Source organism: Amphiura filiformis, chromosome 1, assembly GCF_039555335.1.
Source record: "Amphiura filiformis chromosome 1, Afil_fr2py, whole genome shotgun sequence".
NCBI classification, from domain to species: Eukaryota; Metazoa; Echinodermata; class Ophiuroidea; order Amphilepidida; family Amphiuridae; genus Amphiura; species Amphiura filiformis.
In genome coordinates, this window is record NC_092628.1 from 65,452,048 (window position 1) to 65,470,861 (window position 18,814).

Consider the following 18,814-nt stretch of genomic DNA (forward strand, 5'->3'; position numbering starts at 1 on the left):
AATAGGTACAGATGTTCAATTCAGTGAGAAAGATGAAAAGTATCCTAAATAAGAATTGCTTGATTATGATAGCAACTCTATACCAAACTCATGTCAGAATAAATGGCACATGTTATTTATTTAAGGGTTCTATTTTACTTATCAAGATATTTATAATGAAGATTCTATATATGAAGAAACACATCGAGGTTCATTCAGTAGCAAGGTCAGGTTTTGCATATTATATCAAAATATTTGATACGTTGGTCTTTCATTTTGGGTGTCAAAATGGGTTATTCCAGTTGAAAGGAAATATCCTTCTGTATGGCTCTACCTATATCTTAACTGGAGTGAGTATTTCAAATGGAAGTTACCAAATTGCCTATTCTATTCAAAATTTTATACTCCCTCTGTGGAAGACTTTAGCTAAATCTTCCACAGGGGTAGTGTGGATTTTAAATGGAATAGCCCAATTAAATAACTGAATATCCATTTAAATGATGTTTGTAGATTTGTGCAATACTAATTGTTAGCTTAGCTTATGATGAGTGGTGTCCTCAAACCACAATAGTACACCTTATTCTTCTGTCTTGCCTGGCCATTCCCAAATCCATAGCATCCAGTCCAGTGTCCTGTTTCAGTACATCCACATATTTTAGTGGGGTCTATCTGATTTTCTGCTTCCATGCTTTGGCGTGCAATGAATCAGCTTGACCACAGGCTCAAAAATTAAGTATAACAAATTATATATTAAATTTGTCATTGCATCTTTTTTCCTTTGTATCTTTTTTGAAATTATGTTCATAGACTAAAACTTTTGTGTGATTGTATTTTGATAGGTGTTGCATTACTGGAACATTACAAGAAAGAGGTTGCTAGATATGAGACAGACAGACAGGAACTTGCCAATGCTGAGAAACTCTTTGATCTGCCCATTACAATGTACCCAGAACTGTTACAAGTACAGAAAGAGATGTCTGGAATGGAAAAAATCTATGATATCTACAAACAACAAAAGGTACGAATTGTGATTCAAGAATATCTATTTTATTTGCAGATATTTTAAACAGCTCTAAAGCTTGTGGATTTTCTTTCACATTGCTATCTTTTGGTTCTTATCTTAAAACACAATATGTTTGATTCAAGAACGTGAGAAATTATTTTTATTACGTCTGGGTGTGCACTTTTAACAATAATAAGCAACAACATCAAGCGGAGTACCAGCATGGATTTGGAATCTGCATATTTAATACAATTTAATTTACTTTATACATGTATGTAATTAACAAGAAAACATAGTGCTCAGCATTGTTTCTGTTTCAATGATTCATTGTGTCTGTGTCAACTATTCATATTTATGTTTGCCATAGCAGACCGTTCATATGCAATTCATAGTGCTCCTACAAAAACATATTCTGGTACCTTTGTGCAATCAAATCTGAATCTAGCTTGTTTGTATATATAATCTTTTTTCTAGGCTGCACGTGAAGAGTGGGCTCAGACACTATGGTCTAACTTGAATGTGAACAATCTAGTAGAAGGCATTGATGGCTACATCAAGACACTGAAGAAACTACCTAGAGATGTCAAACAAACCAGGACAGCACAGATGGTAGAAGGAAGGATGAAAGAATTCAAGGATTCTATCCCACTCTTTGTTGATCTCAAGAATGAAGCACTCAGAGAAAGGTAGTCATTAATAATCAGACTCAGTAGATCAAGTTCAAGTTCATTTCACCATCACAATATCATATATACACAGTAACAAAATATCAAGAAAAGGATGGTAGGACAATCAAAAGAGCAAAGCTCAAAATGTTTTTTGTGTGATTTCTTTAACATAGTTTTGTCTTTTTTAAAAACCCAATGCAACCATCAATTTTTGTTACCCAAGGACCTTAGAAATGGATATATGTGCAGCCATCTTTAATCCCTTTACCATGAATTTGGTTTCAACTGCATTTATTTCCAGAGATGAATTGCAGTCAAGAAGAGTACCTTATGACAACAATTTTATGTGAATTTCTCTGACTTGTATTAATTTTTAATCAATACATTTTGATTGCTTTTTGTTTTTTTTGGAAAGAGCTGATGGCCAAAACAGGCAAGTCATTTGATATGAATCCAGACACCTTTACACTGGAGAATTTATTTGCTATGGAACTACATAACTTCAAAGATGTCATTAATGACATTGTAACAAGTGCCGCTAAAGAACTCAGCATTGAAAAGGTAAGTCTAAGTCTCATCATCTCTATTGTTTGCATACTGGAAGGGTTATATAAAGAAAGAACAACAGCTGCAAGTAGAAATGTATTAAACAAGTGTATTATTCATATAGAAATATGCAGTACCCATCCAAGAAGCGCATCATGGATCTTAAGTATTTTTGGAAATAGGTTTGCTTGATTTGTAATGTCTAAACCACCTTTCACTTCAATTTATAGTTTTGTTATAGTGATTTATACCAAATTGCCCCCTCACCCAGTGCAAATATTTGTGGTTACAATAACATTATGTTACATACTTCATTTCTAGCTATGATTTAATCAAGATGACACCTCCCAAGACTATAGAGCTTAATATGTGGACAAGTGATTTCTCCTCTGTGATTAAAGTGAATCATTGATATATAAAAACACCAATAAAAGGTGTGTTTTGTTTGTCTTCCGAAGTCTTCAGCACAGGTGAAATTATCAGTGTTTCAGTGTGTGAAATCTTGCTTCAGGTATTGTTTTGAAATTGAGTTATAAGTGCACCATCCCTGCAAGTGATAGTCAATATAGTAAGGAACACAAAATAGATTCCTTTGAAACACTGCAGGTTTTGGCTGGTGATTAGGTAAGTTTACAATCACAGATAAATTATATATTTTTTAATTATCTTATACAGGGTATGAAAGAAGTGACTGATGTTTGGGAAAACATGAAGTTTAGTGTGATCAAGTACCTGAAGGGTACCCAGGAGAGAGGTTACATCTTAGGTTCAGTGGATGAAGTATTACAGATCCTGGATGATAATGCTATGAATCTACAGAGCATGTCAGCATCAAGGTTTATTGGACCATTCCTGGGTGCAGTTCAGCAGTGGGAGAAGAGCTTGTCACTTATTAGTGAAGTACTGGAGGTAATATTTAAGAGTGGTGAAAGATTAAAGGGGAAAACAGTTTGCCACAAGCAGATAAACCTTAAATTGATACATTTGTGGAAAGAAGCACTGAAGAGTTAGCCAAAAAGTTGATGAGATAAGGGTATTTTTTTAAGTCCTTTGCTGTAGAAATGAATATGATTTTATAGAATAAGCACATCTTGGGGGAAAAAATCTGTATTGTGAATAAAATCCCCTCTATTTTGATTAATTAATTTCATTACAAATTATGTGTGATACATATGAATTAGACTCTTTGTTATAAAACTTATAATTTGTTGCAGAAACACAACCTGTAACATTGTATATATTGATAATAATATATACAATATATACGGAACGGGCTAGGACTCATAATCTGAAGGTTGCGGGTTCGAGCCCCGGCGACGCTTCATCGTGTTGTGCCCTTGAGTAAGGCACTTTATCTCGATTACTCCTCTCCACCCAGGTGTGAAATGGGAGCTGTTATGAATACTGTCCATTGGCGCCGCCCAAAGGTATGAGCATGCCTTGGGCATTGTATGGCAGCTGACATATTCTAATGACGGCGGAATAAATGTAAAGCGCTTTGGTACATGTTCACATGTGAAAGGCGCTGTATAAATACCAACATTTATTTTTATTTATTTATATTGCATTGAGAAATCAATGATTCACAATACACTACGTAAATGCTGTCTTTTTTATTATCATTATTATTGTTGTTGTTGTTGTTGTTGTTGTTGTTGTTGTTGTTGTTGTTGTTGTTGTTGTTGTTGTTGTTGTTGTTGTTGTTGTTGTTGTTGTTGTTGTTGTTGTTGATGATACTGTTATTATTATCATTAAAATAACCTGTATTCAACCCATTAAACAAACCTTTGTTTATTGGTAATTTTCAGGTGTGGATGGTAGTGCAGAGAAAGTGGATGTATTTAGAAAGTATTTTCATCGGCGGTGATATCAGAGCCCAACTTCCAGAGGAAGCCAAGAAGTTTGATGTCATTGACAAAACATTCAAGAAGGTAACACAATTTGTACAAAATTAAATGTGAGGCTTGAGTTAAATCCAGATCTCTGAAAAAAGAAAAATGTTTGATGTTGTAGCTGTTATTCAAGCTTTGGAGATCTTTTAAGATCATTTAGAAATGGATGCAAAAAAATCATGAATTAAAATTGTGGAAATTAGCAAGAATTTTATTTCCTTACAAAGAACAACAGGTGTTATCTCTGCAACATCCTTATCATCATGTTGCACACCTGTTTTCATTAATATTTTGTTTTGGTCACAAAGCGCAGTACCAATAAATATTTTAAATATTTGGACTTCTTGCAGATTATGGCAGACACAGTGAGCAACCCAAAGATCAAGGATGCCACCCACATCCCTAATCGCTTACAGGACTTGGAGATGATAAGCACTGGTCTAGAGAAGTGTCAGAAGAGTCTCAATGACTACCTGGACTCCAAGAGAAATGCTTTCCCAAGATTCTTCTTCATCTCCGATGATGAGTTGTTGTCAATTCTGGGAAGTAGTGATCCATCTTGTGTACAGGAACACATGATAAAGGTAGGATTGGATGGATGCAGCAGGATATTGTGCAGATATATTTAAAAAAATTTAAATGGATGCAGTGTAATAGTTAACAAATGTTTTTGGAAATTGGTTGTGGCAGATTGATCTATAATCTTTTTTTTTTTCCAAAAACTTAAACTTGCCTATAAGCTGATATTCATATACATAATTGCAAATCATATTCTCCTCATAACAAGGCTTCAAAAGAGTAAAACATGTTATATATTTTTTTAAATGTTTTGGCAGAGATTACGGTAAATTCTCAAATGTTAGGATTCTCAAATGTTAACATTTGAGATTACGGTAAATTCTCAAATGTTAGATTCAGAAACTAACAAATGTTAGGACTCTGAAACTTACAGAGATAAAATTGTAACTAATGTGCTTAAATCTAATATATTTTGAACTCACCTATTTGAAATGATACCAATTAGCAAGAACTTCTTACCCACCAAATAAAGTCGCATCGATTTAAAGTTGATTGCATTGATTCCCGAATTGTATTATTATCATTGTCAGTAATTTGTAATCAAGTAATTTGTGCTAAATATGTGCTTCTTTAATATGTATTCAATATGGATAAACACCAGATGTATGACAACATAGCATCACTGAAATTCCAAGAAGGCAACAACAAAGAGACTTTAGCAGCAGCCATGATTTCTGCTGAGGGAGAGGTGATGGACTTCAAACAGAGTATTCCAGCTGAAGGTAGAGTTGAAGACTGGATGACTGCCATCCTAGAAGAGATGAGGAGAACCAACAGGCTCATCACAAAAGAAGCCGTCTTCAAGTATTGTGCTGATGGAGTAACAAGGTGAGCACTTATTAATGTCTTTATATCATGAGTTCACATGTAAAATATATCAAAAGGCTGCTGTGAGTATTGTGTATGTCTCCATTGAGGCATTATGTTTCCTGATTATCCCTTAGTCAGTCTATCCATCCGAGTATGTAAGCGTGATTTCTCGTAACTGGTAAGGCAGATAATGATGTGACTTGTTATAGGAGTGGCAATTGGCGGTCTTCAAATTCTATTATATTTTTGTCGCAAAGTATGCTAATTAGGTAGCTCATTTGGATTAATCAAAACTTGTGAGCATAATTTCATGGAACTGAAGGTGCATGCTAGTAAAAGCAGATGGAACAAGCAATAATTATAAGTCCTAAAATTAAGGTTGAACTAATTAATTAAACTCAAATATTTTGTGGTTTCAAGCATTGGGATGTGTAGTTTACTCATAGAAATCAAGAGGTGTACACTTGGAGGGCGAAATTTTTTTATAATTTTTTCCTTACCGACTTGTGGGAACCGATATTCCTACCATAATAACGAACCACATAATTCTAGTTTTAAAATTGTTTGCGGTCATAATGGTTGGGATGATATATTTTGTAATCATTTCAATTGTATACATTTTCTGATAGCTTGTTGACAAGACAATTTTCTTGGAAGATTGGATAACTTGCACCTGCCTGATTTCTATCATTGATATTTTGAAAAAAAAAACATTAGCATTATAATTGTCTGTTAAATTTCAGAGTTGATTGGATGTATCTATATCAGGGTATGGTTGTCCTAGCGACCAATCAAGTATGGTGGACATGGGAGGTGGAAGATGTGTTTCGCAAGGTTCGGCAAGGAGACAAAGTAGCCATGAAACACTATGCAAAGAAGATGCATCAACAGATAGATGACCTGGTTGTACAGGTAAGATATATATGCCATGATCCCACACAACATTATCAGTTTATATTGTCCAGTTTTGTATAGTTAAGTTGCTAATGAATGACATTTTATTTGATTGTTATTTCATTGCCAACTCTTTGGCATTGTTGAGCCACTTTGGTTGACTTTTGCAGATGTTATGGAGTTGGGGAGAAAAACAATTTTAAAATCTGATTTAAATTAAACTGATTAAAAAACAAAAATTGGTTAGGATGTTATGTAAACCTTCAATTCCCAGTGTCATTTTTAGGAGCAAACTTACTTGGGTGCTTGGCATACTTTCAAGACAAACATATAATTCTAAGTTGTTCACATCATTTTGCTAAATTTGTGCAAGCTTTTCCTTGCCAGTTGTGCTGACTGTTCATTTGTAACTTTATACAAACAGGTGCGCTCACCATTGTCAAAGAATGATCGTTCCAAGTTCAACACAGTACTTATCATTGATGTACATGCAAGGGATATTATTGATGGATTTGTAAGAGATAGGTAAGATTATACACTTAACCCTGATAATGCTAGGAGAGTTATTATGATAAAATGATATTGTACTGAAAGACAAGAAAAATAACTATACATGATTCATAACCTCATTAATATATGCAATACATGCGATCCAATCATTTTTATATATTTGCCAAAACGCAAACGCTGAACACGGTTACTAATATTCGATAGTGGACCTCCGCGCCATCAGCGTAAATATTAGTAACCTCTGCAAGCGCTGTATTGTGCGTCAAACAAATTGCAAGAGCGCTGGCCACCGTATTTTGATTGCGCGCTACCATATTTGCACATATTGTGATTCGCACTTCTGTTATTGGTCGTCCTGTTTCAGCCTGACTGATTTTTGGAAAGGCAAAACGTAAAAAATGTTTGTTTTTTGAGGAAAATTATGTGTTATTTTTGTAAAGTGACGGTTATGAATGAGGTCAATAACTTTGCATCGGTAATATGTCGGGCATTGTGAAAAATCACAGTTATTAACCTCTAAACAACAACTACTTGATAAAGATGTCGCATTTAGCATTACAGTAGAGTTTTCAAAGACAACAAACAGTTAATAAGTGTGATGTAGAAGATGGGTTAAAGGCATAATAGCAACAGAATTGTATATATGTATGTTGTGATGTATGCAATGATAAAAAATATAGAAATGAAAAGTGTCTTAAGACTTCAGAAAGCTTCAACGAAAACGCAGCATCATATGTATATTTACAAAGGATTGTAGAGCTTGGTATTGGGCCAGTTTTTAGAGCAGTAATTGCTGATAAAAGGACAAATTTCTTAGGTGGGTCAGGTTTGATACAGTTCTTTACTAATGTTATATTTGCAGTATTCTTGATGCCAAAGAGTTTGAATGGGAAAGTCAGCTAAGATTCTATTGGGATCGTGAAACTGATGAACTCAATGTTAAACAGTGTACTGGTACATTTGGTTATGGCTATGAATACATGGGATTGAATGGACGTCTTGTCATCACACCACTGACTGACAGAATCTATCTAACACTCACACAGGTAAGTGTGCCTATGCATCATTGGAGCCAGCCAGCCTTGCTTACAGCTACATTTTGTTTCACCTTGTGTTTGGTTCTCTTGTGTAGTTGCACTGCAAGCATGTTGTCAAACCACCCTTGTACATGTGTTTATGTGACAATCTAATCTACAGTAAAATTAAGTTTTCTTGGCCAAACTGGAACACTATAAACGCTAGTGGCTCCGCGATAAACACACACGAATATAGTGCGGTACAGAAGAAAGCATACACGCGCCTTACATTGCGTACGCGCTTAGTACGCTACATGGACGCAACCCGCATGCTCCAGTTTTGCCAAGAAAATTTTTTACTGTAGTTCAATTTTATTGATGGTTGGACAATAAAATCACTATTGATGTTTGTGTGTACAGTACACAATGGCAGAATTTGTATCCGCTCTTGTATCTAGGGTCTTTGATATTGATCAATCAATTTGATTGTGTGTATGCCACATTAGGCCTAGCCTAAGTGCCTGTGTCAGTCTCTAGATTCTACTGCTAGCATTGGTAAGTCTTTCAAATATTGCAGCTGCACCGAATGTTGTTCTATGTTGCTGGCCATGAACTTGGAAGCTGCATGCCTGCGAACCTAGTAGAGTTCTATGATAAACACAAACTAAGGAGATTCAAGACAAGTAAAGATTCTTAAAACATAATAATGATAAAATTGGATGGTTTTTTTCACGCAATACTACAAATTTATTGTCTCGCTATAAGTTTTAAAATATTGGACTCGCCTACGTCTTGTCCAATATTTTAAAACTCATAGCGAGACCAATAAATTTGTAGTATTGGTACAAACACAATATTATATCACACTTGCATCATAAGTATTTTAAACACTGACCTATTTTGTTGTTTCCATTTTACAGGCTTTGTACATGAAACTAGGAGGTGCTCCTGCAGGCCCTGCAGGTACCGGCAAAACTGAATCCACCAAAGATTTGGCCAAAGCATTAGGTCTGCTTTGTGTAGTAACCAACTGTGGTGAAGGCATGGATTACAAGGTAGGTTTCAGATCATAAAATATACAATCAAGTACATTTAAAGAATAAATAATAGAAAGTTTTGTTTTTTGCTATCCTCTATCGTGTCATAGCGGACAGGTAGGTACAATATTTTGAGTAGTGGATACTGGCAATTGCAATGAATATTATATTTCAGTTAAATATAATTTGAAATACTATAAACTATAAAGTTTTAGCAAAAATTAGTTACAGTCATGAAAAAAAAATTATAAAATGAATAAAACTAACTTCATGTCATACTGCTATTTCATGTGCATATTACGCACTAAGCCTACAATGTGCTACATGCGCACACATTGACAACACAACTACTTGGCCACTGTCGTCTGTCGACACCCCAGGAGCCAATAAAATTCAGCGGTTACAATCTAAACCACATCCACTGACTAAGAATAAAGTATAATGCATGCAACAATTTAAATAGATCACATAAATGCATTTTACTTCATATTTATGCTAAGGGTCAAATTAACAGCTTTGCTACTGAAGACTTACAAGAACCAGGACTCAATTTGGGCTTACCAGGACTTTTTTTATATTAGGTGAAAGATAAGAGTTGGCCCTGCATTTTGATGAAAATACATTTGAATATCCAATATGTTCTGGTAGCATTTTAAAAGTACATCTATATTATATTGTTAGCCTGGGAACAAGTGTTCTTAATTAATTTCATTATTTTATATCTTTGTAGGCTGTCGGTAAGATTTTCTCTGGTCTAGCTCAGTGTGGTGCTTGGGGATGTTTTGATGAGTTCAATCGTATTGATGTGTCCGTCTTGTCTGTCATCTCATCTCAAATCCAAACCATCAGAAATGCACTCATACATGATCTCAAGAAATTCCAGGTAAGTACATCATCTTAGGATTAATATGTATGTAACATTTCAGAAATTTTGGACAAATTTTGAATTTCTAATTTTGTGCAAAGAGCAGAGTCCCTTAGTAGTTAAGTTCAATAGTCATTTTAGTTCATTTGGCTTAAATTTGTGATTGAGGGTGTGTGACAATGCATGTTGAGCCCCATAATTTGCTTTTGGAATGAAAAAAATAAGGTAGACCCAGGATCAAATTAGATCCTGTAAAACTACGAATATGAACCATTATGATCAGTGATGATATGTATGCTTGTCAATGTGGGTTTGCTGGTAGCACATAGTGAAACACTTTTTTTACAGTTATGTTCGCACAAATATTGGTTTATTAATATTAACTTTATTTGCTTTTAGTTTGAAGGTATGGAAATAGCAATGGACAACCGTATGGGTATCTTCATCACCATGAACCCAGGCTATGCTGGCAGGACTGAGCTACCAGAGAGTGTCAAAGCTTTATTTAGACCAGTGGTGGTCATTGTTCCTGACTTGGGACAGATTTGTGAGATTATGTTGTTCTCTGAAGGATTCTTGATGGCCAAGGTAAATTGAATTCACATAAATGTCACTTCCCTTTTCCATTTTCCTTGTATACATAGCTGTTTCAACTACACAGCCCTTTTGCAGTTGTTTCAGAGGATCAAGAAGATACACCCTGGATCTGATACAATAAGCTTTAACATGACATAGACACCCACTTGGTCGGGCAAGCTAAAAAAACCAGTGTGTGCACATGCAGTCAGGGTGCGTTTCTTCTAGCTGGATTCTATGCACACAGCTGAAATTTTGTGCAAAGGGGACAATACCAGAGTATTTGACTGCTGAGGTAGATTCAATCCAAGTAGAAGTCTACATGAACTGTTACAGGCAAATATTAAAGCCGACTTATATTCATTGACTTGCAGTAGTATGTAGTTTCAAAACATGCAGTATTAACTCTGTAGATTCTCCTGCTATCTGATGGTTTATTTTTGTTTAGCTATTCTATACCAGAGCAAGTATAATTGTCAATCCACCTGATTCTAATCTGATAATACATCATTATTTGTCATGTTCCCAGGTGTTGGCCAAGAAGATGACTGTGTTATACAAGCTAGCCAAGGAACAGTTGTCCAAGCAATACCATTATGATTTTGGTTTGCGTGCTTTGAAATCTGTGCTTGTAATGGCTGGAGAACTCAAGAGAGGATCGCCTGACCTGGCTGAGGTATGTAGGATTTTATCAAGATAATGTTTTTGTTTGGCACATGGTATGACAGACCATCGTGTTATGCCCTTGAGTAAGGCACTTTATCTCGATTACTCTTCTCCACGCAGGTGTATAAATGGGTACCGGCATTCTTAAATGCTGGGAAAGTAACAGACTTGCTGTGGAGGAGGTGTGGCGATCCCCCACAGCAACATTTCACGGTGGAGTATGGCCTAATCGCTAAAGAAAGAGAGATGGGCACTCCGTCCTGTAAAATACAGGTTTGACTCCTTTACCTAAAGCCAAGAATTTTCGCGGAATTCGGAGGTAAAGCGGAAAACGCATTTCTGAGAAATAAATATAAAAAAATAAGTAAAAATGACCTAGAAAAAGGAAAAAAATACCATTGAAAAGAAATAAATACGTAAAATCCGTCATAGATTTACCGTACAACGCCTGTCCTACCTCCCATTGCACCCATGATACCCAATCACCCATCCCAACTTTGCAAATCGCAATGATCGTCACAAGATTCTTGTGAAATTTTATTATGTCAGAAATGTGCTAAAATTACAAAGCGGAGAAAAGCGGACTTTAGCATTTGTAAAGCAGAAAATTCTTGGCTTTACCTTTACCTTTATGACAGACCAATAGTATACAAATACTGCATGATTAGAGGGGATAAAGGAGAAACTAATTTTAGGTACTGGTTACAGGCCTATCATCCTGAACCTGTTCAGTGACACAACATGCATTTTGTGTTTATTTGTATGCCTGTGTGCTTGAGTGTACCAGCTTGTACATTTTAAGTGTGTATGCTTTTGGGCAAACATTTTAATTGAATCTATATTCTGTTGGATGTTTGGCCACCTGTTTTGTGTATTTTATTTTATAAATAGCAATAAATCCTCACTAATCAAATCTGACTTTCTTTTCCCTGTGCCATAGGATGTAGTGTTGATGAGAGCCTTACGTGACATGAATCTACCCAAGTTTGTGTTTGAGGATGTCCCACTGTTCTTGGGCTTGATATCAGATTTGTTCCCTGGCCTGGATTGTCCCAGAGTTCGTTATCCAAGCTTCAATGATGCTGTGGAACAAGCGCTTCAGGATAATGACTATATTCTACTTGACCATCAGGTGAGACATTGTGTGAAAAGGCTCTATTAATTAGCAAGTTTTACCTTGTATTCCATTACACCTGCCAGCTTTTACCAGTGATAACAATACTGACTGGCATTCCTTCATTTCAATTTATCTGAACATCATGAAAATAGATCTTTTTACTTTACCTGCTTGATATAAAATGTACTTATACAATGTTTTTCTCATTTTGTGACTACATGGTTTAAACTTTTTGAAATAATCCCACATGGTTTAAACTTTTTGAAAGCTTAATTTATTGGATTCCATGCCTTTGTGTGTGTGTAAGTAAATCAGTTAAGACATTATTTAATTCAATGATATATTTCTATAGTACATTACTAAAGTAGCATATTCTTATGACACACAATTTTCCATTTCATTTGTTGTTTGTTTTCTCTGCAGGCTGACAAAGTAGTGCAATTGTATGAGACAATGTTGACCAGACATACATCTATGGTGGTAGGACCTACTGGTGGTGGCAAATCAGTTGTCATCAATGCACTGGCGCAAGCACAAACTAAGTGAGTATTCTCTACAGTTATAGTATAGTTTTTCATCAACATCTTTAAAGAGTATTTAAAGATAGTAAACTCGAGAAAAGTAGGGAGAATAAAAAAGCTTACAAGGTAAAGATGAGTTGCTAGAAAAGAAGATGCAAAAAGAAAATCAAGGAAAATGCATTCATACAAATGGCTTAGTAATAAAAAGGGAAACTTTTAAAGGTTTTTCACAATTATTATAGTTGAAGCTCATCTATCAATATGTATGATTTGCCCTCACTCATTTCAGACTGGGTATCTTCACCAAGATTTACATCATGAATCCAAAAGCCATGAGTGTAATAGAGCTGTATGGTATCCTAGACCCTGTAACTCGTGACTGGACAGATGGCCTTCTCTCAAACATCTTCCGTGAAATCAACAGACCTACAGACAAAAATGAACGCAAGTACATCCTGTTTGATGGTGATGTAGATGCATTGTGGGTAGAGAACATGAATTCCGTAATGGATGACAACAGGTTGTTGACATTGGCTAATGGCGAGAGAATCAGATTACAGAAGCACTGTGCGCTGCTCTTTGAGGTTAGTCAAATAATTGGATCTGCATTGTTGTTGTGTCCTATTTTTAATTAACATGATGTTAGTGAGCTAAGGCACTACTCCATCATAAATGATAGCTATTGTGGACAGGTTGTTTTTGTAAATTGTATGAGTCACTTGGCTCTTAAGGTCAAAGTTCAAATTGCATTTAATGTGAGTTCATATTAAAAGACTTAAATATTTCATTTTTTGAGCAACTGCAATGTTTAGTTACAAAGCACCACAAATCTTTCTTTTATAACAAAATTCTCCATTTATATTTCAGGTTTCAGATCTACAATACGCTTCCCCAGCAACTGTGTCACGCTGTGGTATGGTGTTTGTTGACCCAAAGAATCTGGGCTATCTGCCTTTCTGGCAAAAGTGGGTTAACTCTAGATCCAACAAAAATGAGCAGAAAGAACTGACCAAGCTGTTTGAGAAGTATGTGCCACCTGCTATTGATTTGATATTGGAAGGAGTTACAGATGGTAAACAAGGAGAGAAACTCAAGAGTATTGTACCACTCACTAATCTCAACATGGTATGTTATTACAACTGTATTTTGTGATAAACTGCTCAAAACAAGTATTGTTACATTTAAAAAGTAACCATGATTTAAACATGAAAAGGGTATTGAGCAAATCAATAAACTCGCTGAATGCAGCATTTTATTCTGCAAATTTTGACATATCATTTGATGCTTTACGATCCTGTTAAAAAAGTTACAAGCATTTCAGTAGTAAAGGGATAGATTCAAAAAAGTTGCTGGAGCCCTCTGCAAAAGTGCAAAACCAATAAACAGTGTGTGATAACAGAAACATATTTTTCACTCGGTGATGATAACTTTTATTGAATCTCATGCTACTCTTATTTTCATGGAATCATTATTATTGTCAGTCAATGCAAACACAGTTTACTTCTGTTTATCCTTCAATACCTTCAATACTTTATACTTTGTGTGTTTACCATCACTATTCACAACTGCTGCAATGTGAAATTGCATGCTTCTGATGAGAATTTCTTCTTGGTCAATGCTGTTCCAATTTCTCAAAAGGATGCGGTGCAAACCTTCTAGCGTCATGTCTGGCAAGATGGACTTGTTAGCCATCCTCTTCAGAGTGTCCCACAGGTTCTCTATTGGGTTCAAGTTTGGGCGCAACCATGCAACAAATGTAATGGTTTAAATTTGAATGAAAAAGGCTCTCACAAAAAAGCATGTAGTGCATTGGATACTCATCCAGAAATCTATGCAGAATCCTTTGTATAGGGACTGTACCGCAACTTTTGAAATCCGACCCTTTACCATTGAAATGCTTGTAACTTTTTTTAAAAGGTATCACAATTCGCATTAAAAAATACTGCATTCAGCGAGTTTATAAATTTGCTCAATACTCTTTTTAGTTTTTGAGTCAAGGCAACTTTTTCATGTGTAACAGTACTTTATTGAGAAGTTAATTATATGTGTGTTGTAGATGAAACAGTTTGTGCAAGCTTAATTAGTAACTGGTGTTATGTTCCATGACCACTTATGGTATCAAAACATCTCTGATCACATTGGACAATTTCCTGTTGAATGTTGTGAAAATCTTCTTTGGTGTGAAATGATAATCCTTAAACTATGCCTTCTTGTTGACTTTTGTAGGTGACACAACTATCTCGAATGCTGGATGCTCTTCTTGTCAAAGAATTCACAGAATCAGATGTGCTGGAAGCCTACTTCCTGGAGGCCCTATACTGGTCTCTCGGAGGTGCCCTGGTGGAAGATAGTCGCATCAAATTTGACCAGTTTATCAAGTACCTTGCATCTATGAGTGCTGTTGTTGATGAGGGTCAGCATGCTGGCCCAGGGGAGATGCCAGCTCAACTGGAGACCTTGCATGAGTACTTCTTTGATGATGAAAAGATGAAGGTAGGTCAAGTAAAATTCTGAATAGTGTTTACTCAAGGTGTGCATGTGCAGCCAACATTGCCTGCTGGATATAGTACGTATGCCTTCCACGAAGCAGTAAATTTAAATCAAATTTCTTGATTTTCTCAAACATTGCTTATTTTTGTAGGAATCTGTTATACTAGTTGAATTTCTTGCATCATTTCCTTTCTGAAAATGTATACTTTAATATACTTATCATCATTACGTTTAGAGATACAATTAAAAACAGCATCTAAATTACTGTCTCGAGGAAGGCATACAGGCTATATTTGCTGAACGTTGTTTGCCACTGTCATTGGATCACAAAGCAGCTAATCAATAGTACAGTGTGTTTGCACACTACATACTTAAAAGTATACTTTACCTTGTAAAATTACCTGAACAATTGCTGTAAGTATCTAAATTAGAATCAATATATGGGGCATCAAATCTACAACATTGCTTGTGTGATATCCTTAAATGTTCATTTCTCTGTGTACATAAAAGCTACAATTGCACAAAGATAGTGAGTTTATGGTTGAGATTATGTTAGTGGGTTAATCAACATTGATAAACATACATTTGTCCCTATACTTGAATTTGAAAATAATATTATTCAGCTGTTCCCATTCCGTAATATGTATCTTACATAAACTTGATCCTCACCTTTAAATAAATTGTGGCTGTTTTTCCTTGCTTCTGACAAACAGTGGATTCCTTGGAATGAGAAAGTGCCCAAGTACATCCATGATCCTGACAAGAAATTCAATGAGATCTTGGTACCCACGGTGGACACTGTACGCAACACATGGCTACTGGAACAGATGATCAAGATCAAGCATCCAGTGTTATTTGTTGGCGATACTGGTACATCAAAGACAGCTACCATACAGGACTTCCTAAGGAATATAGATCAAGAGAGCCATGTAAGTATTGAAATTAACAAACATGAGTCATTTAACTATTGTGTATTCCAGCTCCAGTGAGTGACACCTCGGATTTGAAAAAACAATGACAATATAACAAACAGGGCTGTAGTGCTATTTTGTTATGCCTTTCCAGTAAAAAATTGCCCAATCCTACCCAGGACAATATGCATGACGAAATGTCACTGGAATTGGAACAGATAATAGGAAGGATGCAAGCAAACTACAATCTTGACATTTGTTGTTGATCAGTTTTTTAATTCTCATTTGTTAACGAGGAAGCTGCAAAATTGATGTTTTGATTTCACATTTTAGCTTAGGCAACGAGAAAAAACCTGTTCTACAGACATGACCGACCTAGATTTGGGATTATTTTTGTTTTTAGCTGTGTGAAATTAAAAACGGCTGTTTTTTGACTGAAGTGGATTGGTTTTGACATAAATGTTTTGAAAAAAATTCAGAAAATTGTCCAAATATGTTTGCAAAAAGTGCAGATTAACTGGTCATTATTACCTAACCTAATCACCATTACCTGTATTGGCCTGTAAAAGTAAAAATCTACTTATTTGTTTGCAGCTTATATTAAACATCAACTTCTCCTCAAGAACCACTTCTATGGATGTACAAGCGCAACTTGGAAGCCAATGTTGAGAAACGCACCAAAGATACATATGGTCCTCCACCTGGAAAGCGCCTGCTGGTTTTCATGGATGATATGAATATGCCTCAAGTAGATGAGTATGGTACTCAGCAACCCATTGCTTTGTTGAAGCTACTATTGGAGAAAGGAGGCATGTATGATAGAGGCAAAGATCTCATCCTCAAGTATATCAAGGATATTGGCTTCTTGGCATCTATGGGAAAGGTAATGTCTCCAAACTCCTCCTGAACACCCACATACATACCCCACATACACACTTATGCACATATCAGTGAAATGAAAATAATAATAATAATAATAATAATAGCCTCATTGGGCATTGTTCACAGCGACCTGTGCTAAATTTTTACCATGGAATACCATGTTTGCCAAAAACCATAACAAGCAAGTACTACAATTGCAGATTAGACATTCTCTTATAATATGGGACTACCATAAAATTCCGTCTACAAGCACATATATGCCTCTAAACGAGGTTTTTTTGACACAAGAGACAAGAGGCAGACACTCTCAACAAAAACATTATTTGGAGTTTGAACAACTATATTACTGATAAAGGTGGCTGTACAAACATGTATATTTGTAAGACCAATCTATTGCAATGTTTTTGAGAAGGGTATTGGCCTTTCATATCTTTTGTTAAAAAAATCCCTTGTTTAGAGGCATATATGCTTCTAGACGGAATTCTACGGTATATTAATAGTCATTTTATATATTTTTTCCATACTACAGGCTGGAGGAGGCAGAAATGAAGTGGATCCAAGGTTTATAAGTCTATTCTGTGTCTTCAACATCATCTTCCCATCAGATGACTCGCTCAAACACATCTATGAATCAATCTTAAAAGGACATCTTCAAGGATTTGATGATAGTCTAAGCAAAGTAGCTGACAAAATCACACAGGGTACATTAGACCTTTACAAGACCATAGTCAAAGAGCTTCCTCCCACACCATCTAAGTTTCACTACATCTTCAATCTGAGAGATCTGTCTCGTGTGGCACAAGGTTTACTTCAGACAACCCCTGATAGGTTTACAACTGTTACACAGCTTGTGAGAGTCTGGCGTAACGAGTGCTTGAGGGTGTTTTTTGACAGGTTGATTAATGAGTCGGATAAAACTCTTGTTGAGGTTAGTACACTCCAAATTGCTTTTTACTATTCCTTTATCAGAGTGCCTTTGTGTATTTTGTATATCCTCGAATATGGAAGATGTCTTGATTGGCTTATGTGACCTGGTTCTGCTCATGTAATATACAAGATGGGCAAGTGCAAACAGACCTTGCCAAGAACTTAATAAAGGTTGGTCTTAACCCTGGAATTATGGAAACTTTTGGGTCTCATATCTGCTGAATTGTTGGTCTAAAGTAGATAAAAGTATACATATTTACAATCAAAGACGAAATAAAAAAGACTAGTTTGCGTCTGACGTCAAGGCAAAGGCATGTTGTGATTTCTTGGTGACCTGCGTAGTACAGCATTTTCAGTCTGGTTGACAGGACATCATACGGAAACTAGTCCTTATAATTAGGTGTTGAATTATAGAGAGGCAGAGACTTGACAAACCAATCTATGAGGTCAAATTTGGGCAAAAATACTCAGTTTTAGAGAAAAATCCCTCAAAACAGGACTGTTTCAGGTAACATAAAAAAATAATTCTTCTGTCAATTATTTTTATTAATTTTTAAAAATCAGATAAATATATATAAACATTTTTTTATTTTTTTGAATTTTGATTAACTTGATTAAATTTGGGCAAACAAAATCAACCATTGTTGGTGCAAACCTGGTCAAAATTTAAAAAGAAATGTTTCCTAGATTAAAAAAATAATTTTCCTGAAGAATTGTTTTGTCTGAAAAAAATTGTTTCAAAAATCTGTTTTGGGGGATTTTCTCAGCAGTTATGAGGCACAAAAGTTTCCATGATTCCAGGGTTAAATCATCTAGATTAAGTTAAAGAAAATTGCAAGCTCATTCATAGAGATCACACATTGTGTGGTTTCTATACATGATGCATATTCTTCAAACACTGTCCCTTTAACATTCAAATCAATAT

General features: G+C 35.5%; 1 protein-coding gene across 1 annotated transcript in view; it reads left to right on the top strand.

Moving 5' to 3' along the window:
• LOC140151148 (dynein axonemal heavy chain 10-like) overlaps positions 1 to 18,814 on the top strand; it is a 68,096-nt gene that overhangs the window by 23,014 nt on the left and 26,268 nt on the right. Inside the window, 23 exon segments of the mRNA XM_072173376.1 lie at positions 819 to 997; positions 1,457 to 1,671; positions 2,058 to 2,211; positions 2,872 to 3,105; positions 4,005 to 4,127; positions 4,439 to 4,672; positions 5,269 to 5,495; positions 6,221 to 6,389; positions 6,796 to 6,896; positions 7,744 to 7,927; positions 8,818 to 8,952; positions 9,665 to 9,817; positions 10,199 to 10,387; positions 10,905 to 11,051; positions 11,982 to 12,173; positions 12,582 to 12,700; positions 12,969 to 13,263; positions 13,547 to 13,804; positions 14,906 to 15,172; positions 15,883 to 16,098; positions 16,675 to 16,725; positions 16,727 to 16,963; positions 17,492 to 17,890. Of these exon segments, the coding sequence (XP_072029477.1) occupies positions 819 to 997; positions 1,457 to 1,671; positions 2,058 to 2,211; positions 2,872 to 3,105; positions 4,005 to 4,127; positions 4,439 to 4,672; positions 5,269 to 5,495; positions 6,221 to 6,389; positions 6,796 to 6,896; positions 7,744 to 7,927; positions 8,818 to 8,952; positions 9,665 to 9,817; positions 10,199 to 10,387; positions 10,905 to 11,051; positions 11,982 to 12,173; positions 12,582 to 12,700; positions 12,969 to 13,263; positions 13,547 to 13,804; positions 14,906 to 15,172; positions 15,883 to 16,098; positions 16,675 to 16,725; positions 16,727 to 16,963; positions 17,492 to 17,890 (4,478 nt within the window).